Genomic DNA, 26,725 nt, shown 5'->3' with positions numbered 1-26,725 from the left:
TTTCATGAGCTTGTGGTATAGTGTGTGGGTGGAATTGGAAAGGGGAAACAATTAATTTTGGACTGAGCTTTAATACTTGACATTCTGCTTCCATCTGATAAGCAGAATGAGTGGGAAATCTTCAAGGAACATGAATCAGTTTAAGTTCATGCACAAGAGAGATGGGAACAGTTGTTTCCAAGTAAATCTCCACTCGTCTGGAGGGCATTTATAAGATGTGCCTTCTAAGGTAGCAGCTGGCACATTGCACAAGGATGAAGAAATGGGGAAGTGGAAATAAGTTGGAGGAGGACTCCTGTGTTAAATCAGTGTGAGGGAAAACCTGACGGGCAACTACAGTTTTAGGTTTTGCTGGTTTTTTTTGGTTGTTGGGTTTTTGTTCTGGGGTTGCTTTAGGTTGGTTTTTCTTTTTGTTTGTTTTTAACATAAAATTATAGTACAGAATTGATAAATCTTTAGTACTAGCAATCTGATGATTCATTCTGTTCTCTACCCAAAGAATAGTGTCACTATTTTATTTTATTTCATTTTTATTTTTAAATCTAGACAATATCTTGAAAGAATTATGATGTCAGAATGGTTTTTGCCATTTTAATGTAACAACTGGCCTAAAAACATGCAAGCAAGCAACACACTAATTTCCAAAAGCTGATTTAATTCTAATTATGTCATCTGGAGACAGAGATGAGTATGTGACTATTCTGACCCTGACTGTCAGTTGTTTAAGGTGAGACACTCTGCTACCTCAGGGTTCCTGTTCTAAGCTGTTGGCAAGACTTTTGCTAGTCACCTAAACTTTGTTCACAAGGCAGTAGCCTGTAGATTAGGATGATGGGGATTTTTTGCCAGTGTCACTGTATCACTCCCTCGAAGATTTAGCAAAAGATCAGGTTGAGGGGAATGGTATGTGTGTGCAGAGCATCAACTCTCCTCTCTCCCTTCCCCATTAGAAAATACATACATCAAAAGTTATTTCTGACAAGAACAAACAGATTCCACTCACTTTTATTACCAGTGAGGGAACAAATTGAAATATCTTGTTACATTTCACCAATGCTGAAAGTTTATTAGAAACAGAAGAGTGATTAATTTTTTCTTTGAGTCTAAAATGGCTACAGTATAGTACACTGTATTAGTGTAGTAGCTGTATCAGAGTAATGTACCTTTTCTTAACTGAAGCTTTTAGTTGTACTTTGGGCTAGCTGTTGTTGACCAGACTTCACAGCCATGGGCTATGATGTTCTCTAAATCACCTCTTTGGCTGCTGGTACCTGTGCAACATTGCACGTTGTTCTTATGCAGTTTGCAAGAGCAAAACTAAGATAGAGGTTCTTCTTCAGAACACACCTTTCTCAGGGTGTGTTTTGCTGTCACCTCTTATCCCCATCTTTCCTGTGACAACTCACTTTTTTCCAGCAGCCTTAAACCTAATTGTTTCTTAAGCCTTTCCAGCTTGAGCTGAAGATGACCATTTTGTACTATGAATGGTACAAAAAATTCTGTGGCTTTAATGTTAATCAAAGTGCCTTTATCTTGTGGAGAGGGAAGACTCCCATGCATGTTTGATTGAAGTTGCCTGAGTAGTAACTGTCTGTACTTTAGTAATAGCTGTACTTGCTGCTGTTTAATTAAGCACAGGATCTGTTGATGTGGTACGCTTTGGTTTAATGATACAGCCTTGAATGAGCTTAGTATATTTTTAGTTTGTAGCTAAAGGGTGAAATTGAGCATCATTTTAGAATAAATAAATAAATTAAAAACCCCTTTCAGCATCTTACTTCCTTCTCTGTACTAATCCTTCCTCTCCTCCCTTCCTCCTCTGGATTTTTAGCATCCTTGTGAATAATGAATGAGCCTGAGGATTAAACTGTGTTTCTCTGAAGTGGATTCCTCTGTCTGTGTAAAACAGCTAACCTGGTTTCAGTTCTGTGCAGTGCTGAGAAGCTTTTGCTCCTGATGGAAATAGTGGGTTTTTAAAAATCCTTTGGCATTCCACGTGACTCCTGTAGCATGCCTGACCCTTATTTACTGCTGAGCAAGTTTGAACCAGCTGCTACTCCTGCAAATCCACTTCATTCATTAATAGACCTTAAAGGTCAGTGTGGACTCCTGCGTGCATGGGAGCAGCCATCAATATTTTATCACTTTCTCTTAAAATCGATGACAGGAACGCACCTACCTTTTGTGTCCTGATCAGTGGGCTTTACAGGCTTGAGACAGCACATTTTATGAGTCTTTTTTTCTTGAATGCAGCCTTGCTCTCTGCAGCTGCCTGTTCCCATTAGTTGGTAGGAGCAGGACAGCCTGGTCTGAACGCAGTCGCTGCAGACTGGAAAGCCCACACTTCCTTCTGCATTGCTCCAAGGCAGCCTTTTCTGAAAACAGAAGGAAAGAAGAGAGGTCCCATAGCTGTTGAAAAGGCATAGTCATGCCAGAATTGGTTACTAAAGGATAAATAGTCTTACTTTCCCATTTGTTTGGAATTGCTGGTGAGAGATCTAGCCATCAAGATACCTACAGTGCTGCTGTGACCACCGTACTCCCCTAACAAACATGAATCCTCTGCCCACAGAACTTTGCTGGCAGGAATGGGCAGTGCCTGTACCTCAGCAGGTATTATTTCCATCCTGGAATAGGCCTTTAGGACAGAAAGAATAGCTCAGTTTCTGTGCTCTTTGAGTCGTTTTCCCTTGTGACGGGACTGCAAAAATACGGGCTCTTGCTGTGTTGGGGAGCAGGGGAAGGGCACTCAGAAAACCTACACAGAGATAAGGCTCTCTTGCTGCACACATCAGCAAGCAAGGATGTAATTTTTAAAGTTTAATTTGTTACTAGCACAGTTTCTCTTTAAAGTTGAAAGCATAAATTGCTGTTTGGTCTCAGGTTTTGGTTTTTGTTGTGATTGATGCATCTTTTTTCATCCAAATATTCAAAGAGGACTTTTCATATTTTGCAGTTGCTCTCAGGCCTGCATGTTTAAACAAAATACTGTCTGCACTTAGACCAAGACTGAAAAATAGTCTGGCTTTTTTACCATTGACTTGTTTAGTCATTTGAAAGGCAATTCTCATGGTTCGTTGATGATGAATACGGAACTCATTTTTGCGTGTAATGAGTATGGAAATGATTTGGTTTGTTATTGCTCTTACCTGTAGCTACAACTGTAGTAACATTGGAGATACAGAGCTCTTGATAACAGGATAGAGGCACTTCGATGTACTCCTTTTGCTGATGTTTAGTTCTTACAAATGTGACCATTAAAAACATGATCACAAGTTTTGCTCCTGTGATGCTAGACTTTTGGTCTTTTGTGAACTTATTGCTTTTGACCTTTACCTTATGACTATCTTAAGTTAACTCTTAAAAATAGTGATTTTTATTTCTATTTCTAGACAAAACCTGCCGAGTGTTTGACTGAACTCCCTTATGTAACTTTTCTTTGCAGCCTGAGATTTCTTAATGCCTCTGCCAACAAACTGGAAATGCTTCCTCCAGCCACCCTTTCTGAAGAAACCCATAGCATCTTGCAGGAGTTGTATTTGACCAATAACAACCTCACAGATAAATGTGTACCCTTGTTAACAGGCCACCCACACCTGAAAATCTTGCACATGGCTTACAATCGCCTACAGAGCTTCCCTGCAAGGTAAGGAACTCGTTTCACTGCCTCTGGCCCACGGGTGGGTGGGCATCGTGCAGCATTTTCACAGCGAGAACCAAATTGCACAGGAATGCGGTGGCAGAGGCTGCATTTTGGGTGTAGTGGTACTACAGTGGGTGGATTCCCCCGCTTATGAACCCTCTTGCACATTGCTGCCCTCTCTAGCAGTACAGACAAGCGAGTGATGCTTGTTACTTGGTGAGTTTTTGTGGTGCTTGAAACTCTTCTCAGCTGGACTAATTCAGCATGGTCACTCTATGCTTTTGGAAGTCAAGCAAGGAGGTCTTCTGTTCTCCCTGGCTTGCTAACTTTGCTTACACCTGGTGAGCTTCTCCTCACAAGAGATTTGTGAGCACAGCCGTCTGGAAATGTCCTCTGGAAGTGGACTAAACTCCACTAGGGAAAAATCCTCTCGACTCCAGAAGGAGATTCTGCCTTGGCAGCAATTTCTGTGCTTTCAGTTCACTCTGTTTTAATCAGAAATCTTTCAAGTGTAAGATGTGCTGTAAAACTGATGGGGTACAACCTTGAAAAAGAGATGCCAATAAATAATGGAAGAGACATCTCTGTCCTTGTGTGATATTCTGAGCAGCTGGGCTTCAACAGCAAGGAGAAGGAGATGAATTTAAGAGGAAGGGCTGAGTGGGGTGCTAGAAGCAGGAGGGGAAAATGTGAGGTGGAGAGATGTAGTGAGAAACTAGAGTTGATAGAAAGGGGGAGAAAGGAGGAAAGAGTGAAGGTGAGCTGGTGAGTAGGGGGGATGTAAGCAAAATAAAGTAATTTGAAAGGTAGCATTAACAAACACTGACAGAAGAAGTACACATTTTTTTCCACAACTGTGTTAGTATCTGACATGAGGAGAGATGACAGGCCCTGCTGTGAACAAAATTTTGTTCTCTTAAAGTAACAAAACCATTGCTCTTATCACCACTTCAAAATAAAGTATGCATCTATTAGAAGAAAAATTCTCAAATTCTTGTTTTCGTAGCAAAATGGCCAAGCTGGAAGAGTTGGAGGAAATCGATATTAGTGGGAACAAACTGAAAGCCATTCCAACAACCATCATGAACTGCAGACGTATGCATACTGTAATTGCTCACTCCAACTGCATTGAAGTCTTCCCAGAAGTCATGCAGCTTTCTGAAATAAAGGTATGGAATGAATGTGCTCTGGAAGGAGCAAGCGTAATGCAGTTTTACCAATTCTTTTCTGCCCTCGGGTCTCTCATTGCTATGGGTTAGTATATTCTCAGAGAGTATGGGGATCTGACAGCTGCTTTCTCCTCTGAAATCATATTCAAAATATTTGCCCCTGTGCAGTCTCAGAGTGGAAGGAAGAGGAGCCTCAAAATCTGATTTTACGCTTACCTTGCTTGCACTGTATCTTTTCTGCCAGATAAGTGTTAATTGTCTTCCTGTGACAGTCTGTTTTGATACGACTTAAACATTTGGCAAGAGCTGTGCGTGATTAACTCTTGCTGCCGTGGCAATTGATTGATTCTGTAGGAATGGACTTGGTTTAGAATGCATCTTAAAAACTACAGAAGCTGCAGGGTAGACCTCAGGGACAGAGATAAATTCAGGGAGCACACGCAGGATTTGAGTATTTAGGCAATCAACTTTCATTTTCCTAATTGCAGTCAGATTTTGCACAACAGGAAGATTAGCTAATCTGTCTCCTGTCTGTGTTTCCAGAAGTAATTCTGTACTTTTTCCGATGCTTCTTTCTGAGGGAGGCGTTCTTTGCTTGGCCACACTATGAACGCTATTCCTTACCCTTTGTGAGCTGAGTTCCTGCTTCTCACCTGGCTCTAGTGCAGAATAGTTTGCACTGTGTGCCCTTTCTGCTGGACAGAGCTGGGAGACTGTTGTCTCACAGCATACAAATCTTGTGATACAGCAGAAAAAATCTGTCCTTCTCTGAGGCTGAGAACTGATTACCTATTCAGGGTCTCAAAACAACTTAAGTGTCCTTCTGGCACTTTGTGAAGTCAAAAGGCTAGGTTCCCAGCCTGCTGTGTGTGCCTCAGTGTCTGGGGTCATGGAAAGCAGCAGGAGCAATAATTCTGTTGGACAAGCGAGTATATGTAAAGATGAGCTTTGTGGTTTCAGCCAGGAAATCTCAAACAAACTTGTGGGTTTGAATACTCCTCCCTCTTTGGAACAATGGCCAGAGGAAGCAGAGGGCCATTTAGAATCAATCAGAAGTAAAGCCTTTTTTCTCAGAGGAAGAATTGGGGTGGGGGAGTGAGGCTCTGCATGGTAAACATTTCTTTAAAAATGTGAGGGTGGTGTTAACGACAAAAAAAAATATTGTAAATGTACTGATAGGGAACCTTCCTTTTGTTTGTGCATCTTGGGGAAAACAGAATGCTTTACAGAGGTGTCATATTTAAAGTGCTGCTTGGCCACACTGAGCAGCAAAATACTCTTGGAAGAGCTGGCATTTTCTTCCTGCTGGTTCCCTATGGTTTAGTTCTCTTCAGCAGAAGAAAGAGATGTGGACGTCACTCAGTGGTTTGGGAATGCCGGGATAACATGTGGCTTAATCTAAGAGGGCAAAGTGTTCTTTGACTCCACCTTTGTGGTCAGTACTCAAGCCTTGTTTTGACTTACGTGAGATGAGTTCATACAGTTGGCAGATGGGAAGGTGCCCTGTTAGACATAGGAGTTCTGGCCTTTGGGTGATTTCTCTAGGTCAGGGTTGGTATTTATCAGTCTGGAGATTAAGCATGTGCTGCCTGCCTTTATCCATTTCTTGTCTGTGCATGAGCTCCTTCTTAGATATGGGGTGGCATTCAAAATATGCTGAAGTGCAGAATTTATTTCTTTAACTGTGGATTTGATCACTTGGTGAAATAAACTTGATTGTAGCAAAGCACCAAGTCATCTAGTCTAATGTCACCTCTGTGATTATATCACGTTTGATGATTAATTTTAACTGAAGTGACATTCACTGTAAACTCTTGGGGAAACTCTGTTACCTGAGGTAATGGCTGTTTTACTTCTGTATTTAATTAGCCTGAGAGGCTGACGTATTATGTTTTTGGTGTCAGTGTCACTGGAACAGTTAGTAGCAGCGGTTACTATGCTATCTGAAATGATTTCAGAAGGAAGACTAGGGTAAATGATGATGCTTTTACAATTGCAATAACTCCAGGACTTGCAGACACAAGGTCATTTTAAAGATATAATTGTCTCTAAGCCTTTTTTACACACTACAGTCAGGGCTACAGAAGTTGTGTGTTGTCCTGTCTTTTAAAGACCCCGGTGAAGACCTTGGAAGTACCTTGCACGATACATTTTTAGGGGTTTTATTGTCTTTTATGACAGATGCTGTCAGAGTTAGGTTTGCCCTGTGCACTGAAATGTCTTCTGTGAATGGCCGAGTGCTGGAAGCACTCACACCTGAGTCAGTGCCCCAGCAGGCTCTTCCCTGCAGCTGTCGTGTGACTCCAATTTCCTTGCTTTACAAAAAAAGCCAAATAGGATAATATTGGTATGATCACCTTCAGCAACAAGTGGAAATAACCCAAGTCCCTTCCAGCCTTGAACACAGCAGTTATGAAGCTGTTAAATGCAGCAGCCTAAGCAGACGCTCCCTGTTAAACCCTGTCTTCCAGCTGGCCCATCCAGTGCAAAATCCTGTGTGCAGTTGCAGTTGTTCTTCTGGTGCTGCATGGGTGGGGCAAAACCAGCTTGCATTAAAATAACACAGGAGGAAATTGGGATAAGTTAGGAAAGAAACTTTCCTGCTTGCCTGTGGAGTAAAACAAAGACTAAATTTAACACAGCAAGTCCCTCTTAGCCTGTTCTTCAATGAGTACAAGCAACACCTAAGAAACTCCAACCTGACAAACCATTTTCACTAGTGCCTAGGGGCCAAGGGATCTGCTGTAGAGTGTCACTGACATTGGCACACTGGGCATTTAAGGAGAGCAATGAAATTACTGGTATTTGTACTTCTCTCTCCAGCATGCTCTTCCATCAAATATGTAATGGCATGGAGGTGTTGAACACAGCCAGGCCTGCTTGCAGCTTCCTTAATCTGCAAAGTAATTACTGGCTCTCTGGAAGCAGCAAGCAGTTGTGCAGAGGGAAAAAGCTCGCTGGAATAACTGCTGCTAAGCTGTCTACTGTTTTGTTTGCATGACTGATTTAAACTTTGATTTCCTTATCAGGCTGAGATAACGCCAGCAGTTTGTTCTTCATAGATAATAAAGCTTCCATAATAGACAATCTTAGGATTCAAGATTTGGGTCAGAAATTTTTATTTTCATTGCACTTTTTTAATAAAATGTTTGGAGACTGTTCTTTTCCAGGATTTAGTAGGTTATCTTATGTCTGCTTCCAGTTCAGGAGCCAATGTCTTTGAATATACCTACAGAAATGAAAATGCCTCTCTTGTATTGATGGAAATTACATAATGGTCAAAATGTGCAGCTAGAAAAAGTCTCACTCTGCCCCTTTCAGCTCTTCTATTAAAGTTTCTGAAGTCTCTCACTTTTGGAACTTGAAAGTAGAAAATGGCCTTTCAGAAAGACTGTAGATAGTTCTTCTGTCCTCTGTAAATACCAGTCTGATCTATCCTCTCAGAATTACTTTTTTTTCCTCAGTTTTTGGAGCATACTACACTAGTCATCCTTCTAGTAGTTTGAGATTTGATTTTGTTCTCATATGCCCTATTTCTCCCTGTGTATTGACTTTCATTTGAATATGCAGCTTTAAGCAATGTTTGGGGACTTTATCATTATAGTTCACTTGTTCTAGCTAATTTGTGCTTAGCTGGTAGACAGCCTGCAAGTTTCTTTGCTGTTTTGTATTTTTGAAATATTTAAACTTTTTTCTTCACTCTTTTTATTGATTTTCTATTTAAATACAAATCCATCTAAGATGACACTAATTAAAACCATGTTTAAAACTGCTCTGATATTTTCCCCCTCTACTCCTCCCTTTTGCATACATTAATAACACTGCTTATTTTAATATCCCTCAGTAAATACTGAATTGCTGAGAGCCTGATGCCAGTGGCTTAGAAGCCCCAGCTGTACTTGCCTCCATTTCCTTTGTCTATTAAGAGACTGTTTTCATTAACAATATTTTTTCTTAATTACTTTTAAAATCCACTATCTCTGTGAAGACCAGACCAAACTTACTGGCTTTGTAACAAGATGACACCTGACTAGAGATAGAAATGGAAGGAACATATTTCTAGGTGTCCCAGACATCTGGCAAGATGGCTAAATGCCATGTAAGAATTTCTTTTGTAAGAACCACTTACTTAAATGAATGGTCTTAGGTCTTGATTGCAGCCTTTATTGTTCATGAAACATGCATTACCACATTTAGTCAAAATTTGTGTGATCCTGATAACAGCTGAATTCTCTTGCTTTTTTGGCTGCTTTCTTTTTGCAGTGTGTGGACTTAAGCTGCAATGAACTGAGTGAAGTCACATTGCCTGAAAACCTGCCTCCAAAACTGCAGGAGCTGGACCTGACTGGAAATCCCAGATTAGCCCTGGATCACAAAACGCTAGAGCTTCTGAAGTAAGTTACCTTACGGAGTGGAGAAGGAGCAGAACAATTCTAGATGTGAAAACTTCTGCACAGAAGTGGAATCTCTTTTAAGGAGTATGGTTCCCTGTTGCCAGTGGATCAGAAAGTAACAGATAGAGTGAATAGGTGTGAAATTGATGCTTCATTGAAGAGGATGATTTTACCCAATTTGGTGCAATTGCTTTCAGCTGTAACTGCTAGAGGTGTCTTCTAGTCTGGTGTAACCACTGTTGGGCCAGTTGGATTGCATTTTTTTATGACACTAGATTCAGCCAAAAGATGTATTTTATACCACTGATGAGATGCCAGTAGCTGCTTGCTATATCTTTTTGTTGCATTCAACCTGCTTGGGTCTGTCTTTGCCATTGTGCTGCTTTTTACCTCTTCTCATAGTGTTTCTTGCTCCCATTCATATCTGCCTGCTTCTGTGCTAGAAATTATATGTTTTTTTATATTTAAACTGCTGAAGACGTGCTCTGTTTGCAGAGAAATTGGTTCCTTTACTTTGGGACCCTCAGTTTCCTTCCTGTCTACCTGTTTGTTTCCTGCCCTAGGATTTAAGTGCCATCCATAACTGAAATTCCCTGAGTGCTTTGTCCTTTCTTCTGCAGTATGATGAGGAGCTGTTGCAGTAAACCAGATAATCTGTGGACAGTGGTGCTACCTTGAACTTTTCTTACGTCCTGTGGGAAACTGTACCAGCTCCAAGTTTCCTTCTAAATCTCTTTTATTCTTTAAACATCAAATGGTTCCAAGAAGGATTGATTTACTTTTTAGGGGTTGACCAGTTACTTCAAGTTGTTTGCTTTTAAATGGTTAAGATCAGACGCTGGAGTAGTAACCCTCATCTATTGTGCACGCAAGGGAAATTTACAGCGTGAGTTTACTTTTAGGTTGAATCAGCAGATGTTCAAAATATAGGTGGAAATTTGAGTAATGATGATTTCTCAGAGATAAAAACAAGAGATAAAAACAAAATTCTGCAGCAGACAGTGAAAAAAGGGGCATGCCTCTATTTTAAGAGTTGTTCTTTGCATGCAGGAAATCTTCCTGAAGAAGCCGTGTGTAATATTACACACTCTGGTTCATAGGGGAAAAGCTATATATGTTTTATAGAGTTCATGAAAGGTGTCAAAACTCAGAAAACACCAGCTTTTCTTATGTATAACCCAGAAGACAAGATGGGCTCACATTCTCTTATCACTTTAGTATTCAGGCATCGTGCACAGTAGCATTCTTGTACAAATTTGAATTCTAAGTAGTTGAAGAGTAGCGTGGTCCAGTTAAATGCTATATTTTCACTGGCATATGTGTAGTCCTTAATTCACAGGAAGCGTTTCCCTCTTGCAAGTGCATTTTCCTTGCTGTTTGTTTTGGCATTGGCAGTGTGGGTGGGTTTTTAATTTGTTGGTTAATTTTTTTTTTGTTTGTTTGGGAGTGATTTTTTTGTTTTTTTTTTTTTTTTTTGGAGGGAGTGTATGTGTATGATTTGTTTGGAATTTTTGGGGGGTCTTTTGGTTGTTGTAGGATTTTTTGGGTTTTCTTTTACTTTTGGGGGTTTAAAAAAATTAATTATTCTTAAAACCACAGGTCTGTTCTGTTCATTTGTGTTCATTAGGCACAATCAGGTGTTTCAGGCCTCCTGAGGGGTTTCTCAGCGTCTGATACGCTACACTTACTTTTATGGTATTCTGCTATAATTGACTGTGAGAGAGGAGGTGCTTCTTTCACTTGATTTTTGTGGCAGGCACAAAAATACTTGTGCACTTGGTACTTTTTATATCCTCCTTCTGCATGTGAAAGGCAGCTCTCCATCTGTGCCCTGGCAGAATTCAAGCAGGTAGTAGGTTAATATGTATTCTCAGTGCTGGTGAGAAGAGTCCTGTCATGCATGCTTGCTTTTTTAGTATGTTTGGAGATCTTAAAGGAAGCTTGCATACTTGGGAGGATGTTGCCAAGTGATTTACTGGATGTAAGAATTTTCATTAGCAATTAAAATGAAAATGAAGAAAAAGAAAAGATGCTGTTACTCTGATTTTTAAGAGAGAGCATCTAGTTCAATTGTAACAGCCATTTTAAATTAAGGGGAAAATAAGCCAGGCTGCCCACAAGACTTAGTCTGTATTGCCTCCATAGGATGTTCTGCTGGGTATCATTCCCTCAGGACACATGGTCTGTTTGTACTGGTGCCCCTAAGGAGGCTGGAACCAGTGTGTTGAGGTAACTTCTTTTTTTCACCGCGGCTGGGAAGTCTTGAAACAACTCTGGGTCCTTGACCTGCCCAGGAGCCAGAGGTCAGTCAGCCCAGTTAAAAAAGAAACAAAAAGAAACTTTTGTGACCCAGGTTCCTCTGCCCTGGAGATAAATGCCTTTTATGAGAAGTCTGCAGTGCAAGTGTGTTTGCTCGCGTGTGTCCTGCTTTGCAGGTGCAACAGAACTAAAATCTCTGCTACTTTAGAAGAGGTCCAGGTTTCCAGTTTGATTTGGGGTTAGTTAACCTTTTTAATAGCCATGGCAAGATGTTTGCCTCCTATTTGTCACACAGAGGGCGGCCAAACCAAGACAAATGGTTGCAACATTATTTATGTAATTTGTTGGTTTTGAGTCTGCCCTCACTGATGTACATCCTGGTTATTAATGTAAAAAGAAATCAAACTGGATGTGACAGTACTTTAAGTTATTTGAAGAAGACTTTGCAATGCAGAAAAGACTTTCCTGTGTGTTCAGGTCAGGTGGGGATTTAGAGGAAAAATGAATGCTCATAGTGAACAGTTAGACCTTTCTGCTTGAGTCCTTTTATGTTTCATTTGGTTCATGAAAGGTTTGGGTGCCTTTGAAGCGTCTGCAGCGTGTGGGGAGCTCGCTTTTCCTGCCTTTGGAAGAGAGCAGTAGGGAGCAGTGGGTAGGTCATCTCTCCCAGCAATGCAGGGCTGTGAAGAGAAGAGTATAAACAGAGAGGGCTGGGCCCTTTTTAAGTCTTTACTGTGCTCCAGGAGATACTTGAAATTCAGGCTAAAGGCTATGTTGGTAGTAAATTGGAGGGCAGAGGATCAAGGGCCTATGTGAAAATTGGACTGCACAACTGGGCAATGCAGAAGGGCTATGCCTGCTGTCAGGACCACATGCTGGCTCTTGCAGGTTGGTGCAGGATCAGGATGGAGCTGATTTCTGTTTTGTGGGTGTTTTCATGAAAGTAACAATGTGTTACTACACATTGTTGTTTCTAAACAACTATTTTAATTTTTTTTTCCCATTTAGGGGGTGCTGCAGGTCATACAGGAGATTTCATTTGAGTCCAAGGAAAAGAGCACAGAAACTTGTAAAAATGTGTGGAGATGTATAAGTTTTAAAAGTCACTTTGCTGTACTGGCTTTTATCAAACTAATGGCAAATTACCTTTGTATTCCTGCAGGGCCTGGTTTGAACCAAATAGCTCAGGGGTGAAGGCAGGGAAGTACAGGCCAGCTAAACAAAGTGGTGCAGCTGACACCCTATGGAGGCTCAGTTATTATTGGTTGTGTACAGGCACATAAAAGACACTTTGGATGTCCTGCTGCATTTTCTACTATTAAATGTCTTACTAAGAACTGGGAGAGTAAAAAGGCTGTTCTTTTCACATTTGAAGTTGGACCATGTCAGCAAGTGCATCCATTGCATCCGTCCCCTTTCCTTTCTCCTCGCAGCAATATCCGGTGCTTCAAGATCGACCAGCCGTCAGCGGGCGACGCGTCGGGAGCGCCGGCGGTGTGGAGCCACGGCTACACGGAGGCGTCCGGCGTTAAGAACAAGTACGGCCTGGCACGGGCTCTGTTGTGTGAGCACCTCTGTGCTGAGACAAAGAGCTCCTTTGCTCAGTGGAAGTTTTGGGGACGTTCTAGGGTTTGCAGAGGGCAAGCCACGTCTCTGCATTTGTGTACCGAGCTCTCCTGCCTGGCTCTCCCTTTGGGTCTTTGTTAGGGAAGTTGCTAAGATACAAGGGCAGCCGACACGTTTGGTCTGTGCAAGACTCTGCTACTTGCAAAAGATCTGAGTGTTTAAAAGCATTTTCCTCTTTGCAAAGCTTCTTTATCTTCAACCAAAGGATGTTTACCAAGCAAATCAGAGATACTAAAGAAGAGACAGAATGACCAAAACTCTGAATATTCATAGTGTGTGGCTGCTGTGACTAAAGGCAGCACTTGACAAATGATGTACCAAGAGTCTGCTAGTCTCTGTGTTGCTGGCAATGTGATGAATCTTTCTTTGTTCCTCAAATACCTTTTTAGAAATCTTCTGCTACCTAGGTTTCCATAGCAAGTGCCAGCAATCCTTTCCTAACTCTTAACTGGTTTAACACACAACTTGGCTATCAGCACACTAGATCTCAAGGATGGCTTTTGGAGCAGCAAGTGCAGTTTAAAATTGGTATTGTTTCAGAGAGATTTTCACTCCCATTTTTACAATAAAAAATTCACGTGCTGAAAAGAAGGAAGAATCCTTAGGGCTTAGCTTGAACTTGAAGCATAGTTCTCTCCATGTCTTAGCGCTGTTGATGGGCCTGACTCGTCCCCAGAGCTCAGAAAGCATCCTGAAACACCTGTGACCAGAGGTGGTTAAAGCTGGTGCTCAGGGCAGGCTGCATCTCTCTGGTCAAAATGACAACTTGACAAAGTAGTGTAGGATAGAACCCCTGATGTTTTCTGCTTTGTTTTTTCCGTAGGCTGTGCGTGGCAGCACTTTCGGCCAACAACTTCTGCGACAACCGGGAGGCCCTTTATGGTGTGTTTGATGGGGACCGCAATGTGGAGGTGCCCTATCTGCTGCAGTGCACGATGAGTGACATCCTGGCAGAAGAGCTGCAGAAAACAAAGAATGAGGAGGAATACATGATCAACACGTTCATTGTTATGCAGAGGTGAGTCTTGGATGTGAAGGTTTTTTTACCTTGTCTGTGCAGTTTCTTTGCTTTCAGGTCAGGCACCTGCTCTTGCTTCAAAGAAATGTGAGGGGGGTGGGGGGAAAGCCTTGCTATCTGGCTACAGTGTTTCCTTTTATTGCTTGTTTTGTGAATATTGCGTCAGTTCCTTTAAGGTGTGGGGAGAAAAATCCCAACACCTCTCCAATCAAACAAATCCCAACCCGCCTGCAAAGTTACTAAAATGCTCATGACTAAGTGGTGGGTGGAGGTTTATTCCTTTTTGGTATCATCTCCTGAGTATTAAGGTTTACAATTGGCCATAACCAAGTTGGTGGTATCAATGTCTTGATCATCTTTTTAAACTTCCTTGCTACAACGGCCTGCAAAGCCTGAGCTTATCCTTTCTGTTTCTGTGTACTGATTCAGGTTATTTAAGGTTACGCAAATATTTAAAACACATAGTCTGACTTCTTAGAAATCCCTTTGGCCTTTGAATATTATTTGAGCAGGACCCATCACAAGCTCTCTGGAGCTTGTGATACATTAGCTGTGAGTGTAATAGTAGTTCTGTGTAGTGGTTTAGAAACCGTGTGTGCTGTTCTGGACAGAAGAAGAAATTGTGCCTAGGGAGACACTGGGTGAAGGAGGAGTATGAAGGGAATTGAACAGAGGAGAGGGAAGAGGTCAGGGAAGCAGAGGGGAAAGCAAATAAGCAGCTTAGAGACTGAGTGAATGGATCAAATTTAAAGTAGCATTGCTTCTTGTTGAATTTCTGCACCCTTGGAAAGGAAAAATGCTGAAGTTGTTGCATTGGGAAAGATAGGGAAGCAGTAGGGTGGCATTGAATCTTACAAGAGAGAAAAGACTTCCTTCCTATAATTGCTTATAACAGTGCCTCAGACTGCTAACTGAAAAGGTGATTGCCATATACTTAAAATATTCAAAAATAATAAAAAATTTGAGTACTGGAAGTACTTACTAAGTGGTTTTGTTTGCTACTAATGCAATTTATGAGGAATGCGGCATTCCTACAAAAAGCTCTTTTTTTTTTTTTTTGGTCTCAAATCAATATCATCTAACCATTTCTTTGGAGAAGCAGAAATAGTATTCGTTCCATTTGCATTCAGCCATTCACTAATATTCACTAATGCTTACAGATGATATGCAGCACTCCTAGAGTTTAGAGTTTTATATTTGTAAAAAAATAATGTAGAAAGCATATTGAGGCTTGGTTGCAAATTTAGTTGTCCATTCTGCCCTCAGGATTCTGATTTTTGATTTTTTTGTCCTAATTTGATAACTTTTAAGAGTATTATCCTGAAGATAGTGCAAAACAGTGAATCTCTGCATTCTGCTTTTGCTCAGAAGTAGACGGTTTTTACAGTCAGAATTATTATTTTTATAATAAGATCCATCGCTTCAGATATAATAATAAGATCCAAAGCTCTATCTGATCTTTAAAACAAATATCTATCAGATGTAAAGACAACTGTGAAACTGTTAGAAGTGCAAAGATTTTTTTTTCCTAAAATTGAGCATATTTGAGTTGCTGCATATGTGAAGATAACACCCTGCCTGAGAGCTGCTCGTGGGATCCCTGCAGTGCTGCTGCTGTAGTGTCACAGTCTTCAGTGGAGACTTTTGTTTCTGTCCCAGTGATCCAATAGAGCCAGTGCCCCGAATGCTTCTGGTTGTGGAACAGCGGCTGTTTCTCCACAGTGCTCCTAATACTTGTTTTCCAATTAAAGAACAATCACTGTTTTGTTTAAATTCCAGGAAACTTGGAACAGCTGGACAGAAACTTGGAGGCTCTGCTGTCCTTTGCCATATAAAACATGATCCCATGGACCCTGGTGGATGCTTCACGCTAACCTCAGCAAATGTGGGGAAGTGCCAAACCGTTCTCTGCCGGAATGGAAAACCTCTGCCTTTGTCCAGGTGTTACATGATGAGCTGTGAAGAAGAGCTGAAGAGGATTAAGCAGCATAAGGCCATTATCACAGAGGTTAGAGAACAGCTGGGGAATGTTGCAACTTGCAGCTTCTTTGGAGAGCATTTGCACAGCAGTGCATGAAATTACATGATATCAGCAACCTCTGGGAGGTGGTGTTCATGGTGTGGGCTCCTCAGTTGAACTTTTCCTTTCAAGGTGATTGATACCATGCAGTCAAGTTGCTTTTCCATTCCATTGCCATGCTGGACTTTGATTAGCTTTCAAGAGTGAGCAGCTGTGAGCATGTTGCATTAAAACAGGAAAGCAGATCCTCTCCTTCTAATGGGAGAGGAATTGCTGTGTTGGAACTGTCATGGAGAGCTTTTCCAATTAAAAAGGATGAGAGGGCAGAGCACTTGGAGCAATGCCGTCCTTCCCTTAGGAGACTCCTTGCTCCTGGCAGGCTGACTTTGCTGTCTGAGCTGCATTCCCAGAACTGCCCTTTGACAGGCTCTCTTGAAGAGAGCACTTGCCCGAGAGGCTCACCCTGTGCTCAGCTGAACCATGAGAGAGGAGAAAGCTGTTTGTTCCTTTCTTAGGAGCTTGAAGCCACTGCTGTCAGTTTTGCTTTGCCTTGTGTGACACATGCAGAGGAATAGATAAATATTGAATCCTCCTAATGGTGGGGGAAAGGGCAGAAACCTCCCTGCTGTGTGCCTGAGAGCAGGGTGGGCATGTGTGTGTGGAGTAAGTCATGTGCCTGTTGATCTTGCCTGGGAAAAGTGAGGGCTGGGATCCCAAACGTGACAAGTTGAAAGGGAATTACTCCAACACAGTGTGCATCAGGGATGCACGCTCCTTCTGTGGCTCCAGAGGAAAAGGGAAATTTCTGGGCTGAATCTTCAGATGACTCACTGATTTAATGTACACTGATGGCTTATCACTGCTGTCAGCCTTCTAATGGGAAAGTTAACAAGCTGACATGGGGGCTTTTTTTTCCTGAGTGATTTTAAAGAGGAAGCTTTTTTAGTCTTGGTTCACTTTTCTGTGGTTATCTGCTTTATAATAACCCCTACAGTTATTAGCTGGACCCAAAGAGGGTAAAACCTCACCTTTGCTGTTCTTTTTGAATATTCAATTAGCAGGGTACAGCTGTCCCCATCAGGCTGACAAATAGCCAGACTTGCTGTTTCAGACACTTGCTCTGCTTATTCTGGCAGCTTGGATTCTAACCAGGACAGGATTCTGGGGTTTGGAAGTGCATGGGATTCTTTTCTCAAATGCGTCCGTTTTTACTGATGTTATCCCTTCAGTTACTACTCCTCCTTCCTTTGGAAATGTCATATCTAAGTGGAAATGTAGTAAGTAATTGGGGCGTGTAAAACATTTCACTACAACTCAGCTGACTGAGAAATGCAGACTTGCTCTCTGCTACATTTGACTTGCATGCTTAATTTAAAACCTTTTTTTTAAATGAACCTTGGTTTCTAAAGTGATGAGCCAAGATGAAACCTACAATTGTTAGAGCTGCAAGAGAAGACTTGTAACTGAATGAGCTGCCCCTATATCAAATGTGTGTTGCTTTGCTCTGTCTAAAGCCAGATACCGTGGGTGGAGGAGGGATAAGTCTGACTCACTGGTAAAAGATTTGTCCAGTTGGCTCTTGCAGCTGCAGGAGCAGAATAGATGGCTCTTTGTTGCAGCCTTCTGCCTTGTTGGTCTGTGCATAGGTGGTGCTGATGACAAATCAGTCGGGTGTAGGAGGCGCAGCGCAGCTCGCAAACCAGCCCTTGCTGTGCTCTAATCCCAGCTCTGTCACCTCCTTGCAAGTCACTTTGCTTGTCTGTCCCCTTGACTGTGAATGGCAACGTTGGGGGTAGGTACTGCAAAAACAGCCATCAGTAGAATGCAGGGAGAGGCAGGTACTGTATATCCTTGTCTATCTTGTTGCAAATTTCCTGTCCTTTCTAATTTCAGGATGGCAAAGTGAATGGTGTGACAGATTCAACAAGAATCCTGGGATACACCTTCCTTCACCCAAGTGTTGTGCCGCGTCCTCACGTCCAGTCCATCACCTTAACTCCACAAGATGAGTTCTTCATTCTGGGGAGCAAGGGGCTGTGGGACAGCCTCTCGATGGATGAAGCAGTCGAGGCCGTCAGAAACGTGCCTGATGCGCTGGCGGCCGCCAAGAAGCTTTGCACTTTGGCCCAGAGTTACGGCTGCAACGACAGCATCAGCGCCGTCGTGGTTCAGCTCAACGTGACGGAGGACAGCTTCTGCTGCTGTGAGCTCAACGGGGTCCCGCCCCCCAGCCCAGGCATCTTCCCCCAGTCTGTCAACGTGGTCATCAAGGACAGGCCCACGGACGCGCTCGGGATGCCGTCTTCGAGCAGCGGCATGGCTTCCGAAATCAGCAGCGAGATCTCCACCTCGGAAATGAGCAGCGAGGTGGGGTCCACGGCCTCGGACGAGCCTCCCCAGGTGGCCATGAACGAGAACAGCCCGGCGTACCCGGGGGAGCAGCGCTGCATGCTGCACCCCGTCTGCCTGTCCAACTCTTTCCAGCGGCAGCTCTCCAGCGCCACCTTCTCCAGCGCCTTCTCCGACAACGGCCTTGACAGCGACGATGAGGAGCCCATCGAGGGGGTGTTCACCAACGGCAGCCGCGTGGAGGTGGAGGTGGACATCCACTGCAGCCGAGCGAAGGAGAAGCAGCTTCTCCAAGTGCCAGTGGAAGCCAGTGACGAAGGGATCGTCATCAGTGCCAATGAAGATGAGCCCGGCCTTCCCAGGAAAGCTGAATATTCTGCCACGGGCACAATAGGGCGGCGGCGGGGCAACGGCTCCGTGGCACCACACGAGAGGAGCCATAACTTAATTGAAGTTGCAACGGATGCGCCTCTCAGAAAAACCGGGGGCTACTTTGCTGCTCCAGCACAACCTGATCCTGATGACCAGTTCATCATCCCACCAGAGCTCGAAGAAGAAGTCAAGGAGATTATGAAGCAGCACCAGGAGCAACAACAGCAGCAGCAGAAGCAGTATCCGATGGACCACCTGGCAGACTATTATGACACACCACTATGACCCACTCTATTTACTGCTCAGAAATAAACTAACAAATAAGGAGACTTGACTGTGAGACCCAGTGGGCTTGCATTACAGCAGGGGTTTTCCTTTTCCTTTATATACTTCCTTTTCCTTATCCTGCCACTACAGATAACTGCAGCTTTTCAGTTTGTTAGGTTTAATATTCATTGACTTTCTTCTAGAGACGCTTGACTGGTAAAGTTTAAAATAGTTAACCCTCCCTTAACATATCAAGTGTAAAAACAGGAAAACAAAACAAAAAATAATAAAAAGGTTTAATATATTGCTGAGAAACAGATGATGATGTAATATTTTTTAAAATGGCTTGTTTGTTTTGTTTGAAAAGCAGGGCAGTAGCCAGTGCTAAATGATTTAAGTAATATTGTAATACTGTATTTCTTTGAGAGAAAAGGCTTTTTTTGGTCTTGAAAATGATAGACATTTGTAGAATATGGAGACTAACTCCTAGGAGTTGCTTTACTCTTTCAGGTGACTTAAGTCACTGAGATTCACTAATTTTCTCTGAGAGAACAGTTGATTGGGAAATTCCTGTAAATAGCTCAGTGTTGTATAGTGATGCTTACATGTTTTGTAGCCTTGGCATTAAGGACACAACCTGAAAAACTGACCTTTTTTCTTAAGCGACTCTTTGGGCCATGGTCATTAAGCGTAATGGACTGTGTGGCTGTGTACAAGTTAGCTAGAGCCCAGGTGGTGTAGACTGTTCAAAGAAACCCACTTTTTCCTCCGGTCTCTTTCTTTCCTTACTTTTACAGACACGTTTTGTTTGTGTTCCTTACTGCTGCCACAACCAGCATGATTGTATAGAGCTCATTTGCTGTAGAACATTTACATACCGAGAGTTATATTAAAGCCGAATGCACAAATGAACATGTCATAATTTTTGTTATAATAAATATAAAATTTACACCTGATGTCTGCTTTTATGTCTGACTAGCTGAGCAGCAGCTCTCAAACAGCAGCTTGCTGTGGTTCCTCAGCGTGCTGCTCAGTTAAACCAAGAAGTGTTAAAACTTTTTCAGCTCGATCATATTTTTACACTAACTGCAGAAGCTCACTTGTATTTTCAGAATTCAAAGGTTGTGCAAAGTGGCCTTTAAAAGATACAAACCAACTCTCTGAGGAATTGACCTCTTCCATTTTTTTCTTTGTCAGTACTAATGCAGCACTATTGACTTGCCCTTTGCCACAGTATTGACAATGCCAGAAGACTGAAGAGGAGCTGTGTGCTCTGGCTCTGTCCCACTGGGACTGAGTGACTGAAGATAGAAATGATGAAGGGATAACAAAAGGTAGAAGGAAAGCATTGGATACTGAGAGAAGAGAGAAAATATGAGGAGAAGGCAGAAAAGTGAATTTAAAACTACCTGTGTAAATTTGCTTCAGTGTGCTGCATGAACATGAGTTTGATGGCAATCAGACTTTGGTAGCAAAGGGGCATCTTTTTGTGATTCCTGTGGGAAAGGTGAAATGTCCTTTCTCAGTATTGCCCTCAGCCAACTGCTCCATTTTACTTCTCACTCTTTATAAGCTGAAGTAGTGTGCAGTCATGACAGTGTCTTGTTCCTTCTTGGCATTTGGTCTGTATTTGGGAAGAGGAGTGTGGTGACAGGCTGTTGTCCTTATTCTGTTCTAGGCTGAAATAGGCAAGTTAGAACAGGATTGCTGTTAACAGAAGATTCTTGTTTACTTTTCCTTAATAACAATAACAACAAAGGAGCAAACATTAAAATACCTGGTTTGATAAATGTTTATAGCAATGTGTACTGTAGATCTAGAGGATTGTATTTCATTGTAATTTGAGCTTCAAGAGATCTCTTTCTTAAAGAAAACTCATTAAATAATGTATTTAAACAAAAAGGGTTTATGGTTTATTGGTCAGTAACTCTTGGGGGTTCTTTGGTAAAGTGTGTATTTCAGATTTTGCTGAATTGATTCCTTGTCCTTGGAAAATGCTCTCTTTTTTTTCCTTCTGATGCTGCTTGAGGCTGAAGGTGATAACTAGCAAGGGCACTACCTTTATTTTCCTGCTGCTGGTGGAGGAGTAACCTTGCTGTCGCTGTCTCTGTGCTAAGGTGTCTGCTGTGCTGTACATGGGGTAATTCAGAGAGAGGAGCAGAGGGCAGAACAGGAGTGGAAGGGGAACCATTTCATGTGAGCAAACTTTGGCTCAGTGCTGACAACTGATGCTTCCCTTCTCTCATGTGAATAGAAGGATATGCCCACAGGCTCTCAAGACTTTCCCTTCCTTCCATTTGAAGGACAGACTCCCAAGGACTTGCCAGCCCCTGTGGCATTCATTCCTTACAGGTGACACTGTGGCTTCCCTCCTTGTGCCCTTACTTTGAAGTGCAGATGGTCAAAATTGACAGTCCACTGAATGCTGCCCCTTTCAACCTGGTGCCTTCTGTAAAGTTAGCAGCAATGTGACAGAATTTTGGTGGAGAAACTGTACCTCTGGATTATTTGCTCTGCCTTGAAAATACGGCTGTGATAGTAGCCTGTCTCAGCAAGTCATAATGTGAAGGATTGATGCATTCATAGGGGTGACTTCATCCCTCTGCTGGGCTTTGTGTCGTGTGTCGGGCTAGATTGCTAGGTTGGATGGTTTGCTGCATGGTTGTAAATAGCATTTATTTTTCAACAGGGGCAAAAGGTATTTTGTTCTGGCTTTAAACTGACTTGAAAAACAAGGTGCAGTGTTTGCAACTCATGATTTTTTCTGGACCATCCTCTTTCACAAAAGCGGGTTAGTGTATTCTTACCTCATGAGTGCTATAGCTAAGGTCACCGATTGCATCTGCATGCACTAATACTGCATATTTGGATTATGTTCCCAGTGTATTTTGCACAGTTTTGACCTACTGGGAACTATCTGACTCAAAGAGATGTGGATTTATTTGCAGAACTTGACAGCTGTAGCAGGGAGGATGGTTGGGAGCTAAAAAGAAGGCTTTCAGCCATGGAAAATGTACAACCCCATTACCTTTATAATCAAACCTTCCATGTCCTTTGAAATTTGCTGATAGTTGTATCTGAGACAAGCAGAAATGCATGAATAAGAGGAGGTAGATGGCTGATGGCAGAGAAATTTAACATATTTCCATTATTTTCTGGAAGATAATTTTAAACAGAAAGTTGTGGTACTATTGAGAAGTAACCGAGTGGCTTCTGTGCTTGTAAATGCGAGCCTTTTGTTAAAAACCATAAAAGCTTTTTTCTTGCTTTCTGCCCATAGTGCTCTAATGTAAGACATTTTGTTGTGCCAGAATAGCCTGTTGGCATCCTGCCTGTGCTTTCAGCGGGTGGCACCACCATCTCCGTGATGGCAGCCACCGTGGTGGCATCGCCTTCCTCTGGCTTACTGGTCTCGGAGCGTGCCACTGCATCCATGTGGTGCAGAATGTGCTGCTACTGTAGTGCCAGGTGTACTGAAGTCTTGCTTCAAGTAATTTCTTTGTAGCAAGCTCGGCTTCATCACCAGCCCTCATGTTTATTTACAGCTCGTCCATGTAATTTTCCAGCAAATTGTACATATTTATTTTTTAAAGCATAACTTTGCTACTTTGGAAGCATATCTGTGTGGGGCTGGGTGTTAATGAAATGTCACACTTGGCTCTGAAGCTAATTTCTGCATCTAGTCATGGATGGTGCCTCTTGGGTTCAACCTTGCAGGTCTGGGCTTGCAAATGTGCGCTTGAGTGGCTTGGTTGGGATAACTCCGTGAAGGGTGTTGCTGGTCTGGGGGGCAGGAGGGCTTGAATCAATTCAAGCAGAGCAGTAGGATTCAAAGGAGTGAACAGAACAGTGCCTTCAGCCTGATCTGCCTGATTACTCTGGACACTGCCAGCCCCTTAGCGGAGAGGTGTGCTTTTCCTAAGAGGAGAAGGCTCTCAAGCCAAACAGTTCTCAGCAGTGCTGTTGGGTCCGGTCCCTCAGAGCTTTGGCTGCAGGGGGGAGCTACATGGCCAGAAGGTGGTAAAAATATCTTGGGCTCAGTTGAAACCAAGACAGTCTTGGCATCTGTTAAATGACTCTGTTTACTTTTCTCTGTTAACCTGCTTTACTGCCCTGCTTTGTTCGTTCAATTGACTTGTTTGGGGCTATTGTTGCAGTAATTCCTTTGTCTTACCTGCGATCTTACCTGCGTGCTTGCACTGAGGGTTTCACGGGGTGCTAGTGAACCAGTCTGTTTCCTCTTGATTGCTTGCATTTTGCTGTGCCTTACACTGATGCTCTAAGTGTTCAAATGCCCTGCCTAACAAGACTGCTGCTTCTATGGAAAGCTGAAAGTTAAAATTTGTCTGCTGTGTGACAGCAAGTGACTCTTTGCAGCCATTTCAATCAAAAGATGGGGGTGGAAACCCCCCAAATATTAAATAGATTAACCGCAGCCCCAGGGCAGAATCAGTATACCATTTATCTGGGACATCAGTGTGGAAAACGTTCCTTGTTTGCTCCAAGTCCCTGGTTTAAATGCTTGGTCCCTGCTTTTATCCAGACCGTTTTATTTGTATTTCCATTCCTGTTGAGGTCAACAGTTCATCCTTTAGATCATCCTTTCTCCAGACAAGTTTGGATTCACCTGCGGTTGACTTGGATACCTCGTCCTACCTTTTATCTCATGCCATGAGCTAAGCTTGCCCTCTAGGTTGAGACTGAGGCAGGATCTGAACAAGGCAGACGCTATCTCATCTTTTTCCATATTTTTTTTAATATTGTAAGCTAAAGGGAGACACTTAAACTGCAAGAGCTCATCAGAAGCATGACGGCATGAGGAAGCTGTTGTATAATAAGTGCAGTGTGACAGCGACCTGGGACAGGCAGGACTGGTCTGCTCCCTCATAGGGAGACCCAGGAGCCGGTGATCCCCCGAGGCTTTCTGCTGTAGGAGATTCAGGGTGCCTGATTTACAAGCAGAGTGTGGATTCCTGCACGTCAGACTTTGGGGGAGAGGATGAAGTATGCAGTCCCAAGGCTGGGAAGTAGTTCCTGCTGGTGGATGAAGTTCAGCTGGCTCTTCTTGCCCTTTTTGCCCATTAGGGTCTCAGTGCCAACGTCCGGCTGCTCATCACAGCCTCTGGTGCTTGTTTGATGGTTTTGTTTGGGATTGTTCTTTTGTGTCTCTCATTGAAATTAAGGAAACAGAAAAGGGATCTTTTACCAATGGTTCTGTAGAATTGTCTTTGGAGGTTTGTTTTTAGGGCATGTAGGTCACTGAGGGGCCTCCCAGGGGCCATCAGTGGGCAGCGATGGGGCTCTGGAGGCCTTCAGGAGCTCCCAGTGCCAGCAGCCCTGTGATGAGAGCCTGGGCACCAGACACAATGCTCTGAGCACAGAAGGCTCTTCTCCCCTCGTCAGATTCAGCACAGCTGCACCAAGAGAAATAAATGTGTTTTAACCATAAAGTTGTCAGTATTGACTCGTGGAACAGATGGGATTGTTTTGCTAATTAAATGTATGCTGTTGAATGCTTTAAGGGAAATTGGGATGCAGAACTATGAAGAGAGACTGGTGTAGCAGAAGTCTGTGACTTGTAAGATGCTTTTTCATTTTAATTCCTCTTAAGGACAGAGACACCAGCATGTTGTGGAAAAAAAAAAATCTTGCAGTAGGTGCACTTGCAGTTAGTACTTACCTTGGTCCTGAAATTACAGAACATATAGTGATGTACAGTGCACAGAATAGTGCACAGAATACATAGGGAAGTGCTCTGCTCAAATGTATTTAAAATTGGGTGGCAAGGAAGAGCAAAACCTGCTGTGTCTTTTTAAAGTGGCTAAAGCTGTCCTCCTGAAAGGAGCAAATCTCCCTGAAAGCAAGCTTTGCTAGGTCACCTATGGGAGTTTCATTTAACAAAGGGGTAAGGGAGAGATTTTTCTGTTCTCTCATTTGTTGGGCAAAATTTGACCACAAATTTCCAGAATTTGTTGCTTTGCTGTTCAGAATCAGCTCAGGTATCAGCAGAGTCATTCCCTGGCATTTTTGAATGCTTTGGAGATAAGAACATGGGAAAGGATGTCCCCAGACCATCCTGCACCGTCAGAAATAGGGAATGTCTAGGAAGGGGAATCCATAGCAAGTGACCTTCCCCATTCCCAGTGGTCTGTGGCTTGCACGTGTTTGAACGAGGACCAATGTCCTTGTGAGGATGATCAGAGATGGCTTTCAGCCCTCCTGTTTTTTTTCTGATGAGGAACTGAGCGTTTGCATTTGGGGTGGGGAAAGGCGTATTCCTGCTGTCCGTATTGGAAGCTGCAAGGGCTCCCCCTCGTGTTACTGCGGGGCTGGACCAGCATTGCTGCATCTTCCTCCTTGGCGGCTGCATCCCACACCCTGCTGCCACCGCATCCTGCGAGCCATGCAGGAGAGCCAGAGGCTCGGAAAAGCCTTTCTTTAGATGAGCATGGAAGGCAGCAACACAGACATAGCAGGAGTCTGCTTCGCACAGACTGAGGGCTCTCAGAAGCCTCCTGAGTGTTACAAGTATTTGCTGTGAGTCCAAACAAGGATGGGAGGCTGAAGGAGCCAGGGAAGCCACACCTGCTACTGCTCATGAGAGCCCCCGCAGTGCTGCCAGGTAAAACAGGATCTTAGCAAGATCTCACGTAGTCTTAGCAAATTATGTACAACGAGATCTTGATCCCAGCATGTCTTATTTATTTGGACCAATAAACTGCCAAAACTTCCCTGTCAGAGCTGATTCACAAGTCAGAAAATCTGAATCCCCTTTCAGTTGCACAAGTGCTGAAGCACGTCCAGAGAAGTGCAGTGGAGCTGGTGAAGGTCTGGAGCTCAAGTCTGATGAGGAGCAGCTGAGGCATCTGCTTTGTCTAGGTTATTTAGGAGAAAAGGAGGCTTGGGAGATGTTATCATTCTCTACAACTGCATGAAAGCTTGTAGCCAGGTGGGGCTTGACCTGTCCTCCTAAATAACAAAATGAGAGGTAATGGCCTCAGGTTGGACCAAGGGAGGTTTAGAAAAATTTCTTCACTGTGAAGGTGTTCAGGCATTCAAACAGGCTGCCTAGGGAAGCGGTGGCATCACCATCCCTGGAAGTGTCCAAAAGATGTGGCTGTGGGCACTTGAGGACATGGTTTAGTGGTGAACACAGCAGCGCTGGGTTAACAGCTGGACTTCATCTGAGAAGCCTTTTCCAACCTTAATGGCTCTGTGATGGGGCCATCTTGTTGGGGAATTATTTTTGCACCCTAAAGCAAGGAAAATACCTTGTTTGCACCTGTGTGCATCTGTCTCATGAGCCTTGCTACATTCTTCTGAAAAACTAATTACCTGTAAAACACAGGAATGCAGGCATTCCCAGACTTGAGCCCTTCAGCACGGCCTGAGAGTTTTGGGGAGCACAGTAGCAGGTGCAGGTCCGTGTGTGAAAGGCATCCCTGGAAATCAATAGACTGTTTGTAGTAATGAAGGGCATCCTGTGACTTGCCTGTTTTGCACTGTCACACGCCCGAACCAATTACATCAAACGCCTTGACAACTGGTGGACCTTGCGAGGGGTCACATCTTTTATTTATGACGGGTGATGCTGAGCATCTGTGACAG

General features: G+C 43.1%; 1 protein-coding gene across 1 annotated transcript in view; it reads left to right on the top strand.

Annotated features, from left to right (window-relative positions):
* The window catches only part of PHLPP1 (PH domain and leucine rich repeat protein phosphatase 1), a 136,187-nt gene extending 116,114 nt beyond the window's left edge, over nucleotides 1-20,073 (top strand). Inside the window, exons 13-19 of the mRNA XM_041427786.1 lie at nucleotides 3,446-3,646; nucleotides 4,650-4,812; nucleotides 9,076-9,206; nucleotides 12,899-13,003; nucleotides 13,915-14,109; nucleotides 15,889-16,117; nucleotides 18,023-20,073. Of these exons, the coding sequence (XP_041283720.1) occupies nucleotides 3,446-3,646; nucleotides 4,650-4,812; nucleotides 9,076-9,206; nucleotides 12,899-13,003; nucleotides 13,915-14,109; nucleotides 15,889-16,117; nucleotides 18,023-19,135 (2,137 nt within the window). The 3' untranslated portion in view covers nucleotides 19,136-20,073. The remainder of the gene's footprint in view (nucleotides 1-3,445; nucleotides 3,647-4,649; nucleotides 4,813-9,075; nucleotides 9,207-12,898; nucleotides 13,004-13,914; nucleotides 14,110-15,888; nucleotides 16,118-18,022) is intronic.
* The last annotated feature ends 6,652 nt before the right edge of the window (nucleotides 20,074-26,725 follow it).

This window comes from Onychostruthus taczanowskii, unplaced genomic scaffold (assembly GCF_017590055.1).
Source record: "Onychostruthus taczanowskii isolate IOZ18803 unplaced genomic scaffold, ASM1759005v1 scaffold119, whole genome shotgun sequence".
NCBI lineage: Eukaryota > Metazoa > Chordata > Aves > Passeriformes > Passeridae > Onychostruthus > Onychostruthus taczanowskii.
Note: the sequence above shows the minus strand (reverse complement) of the source record. Positions and strands in the feature narration are given on the sequence as shown.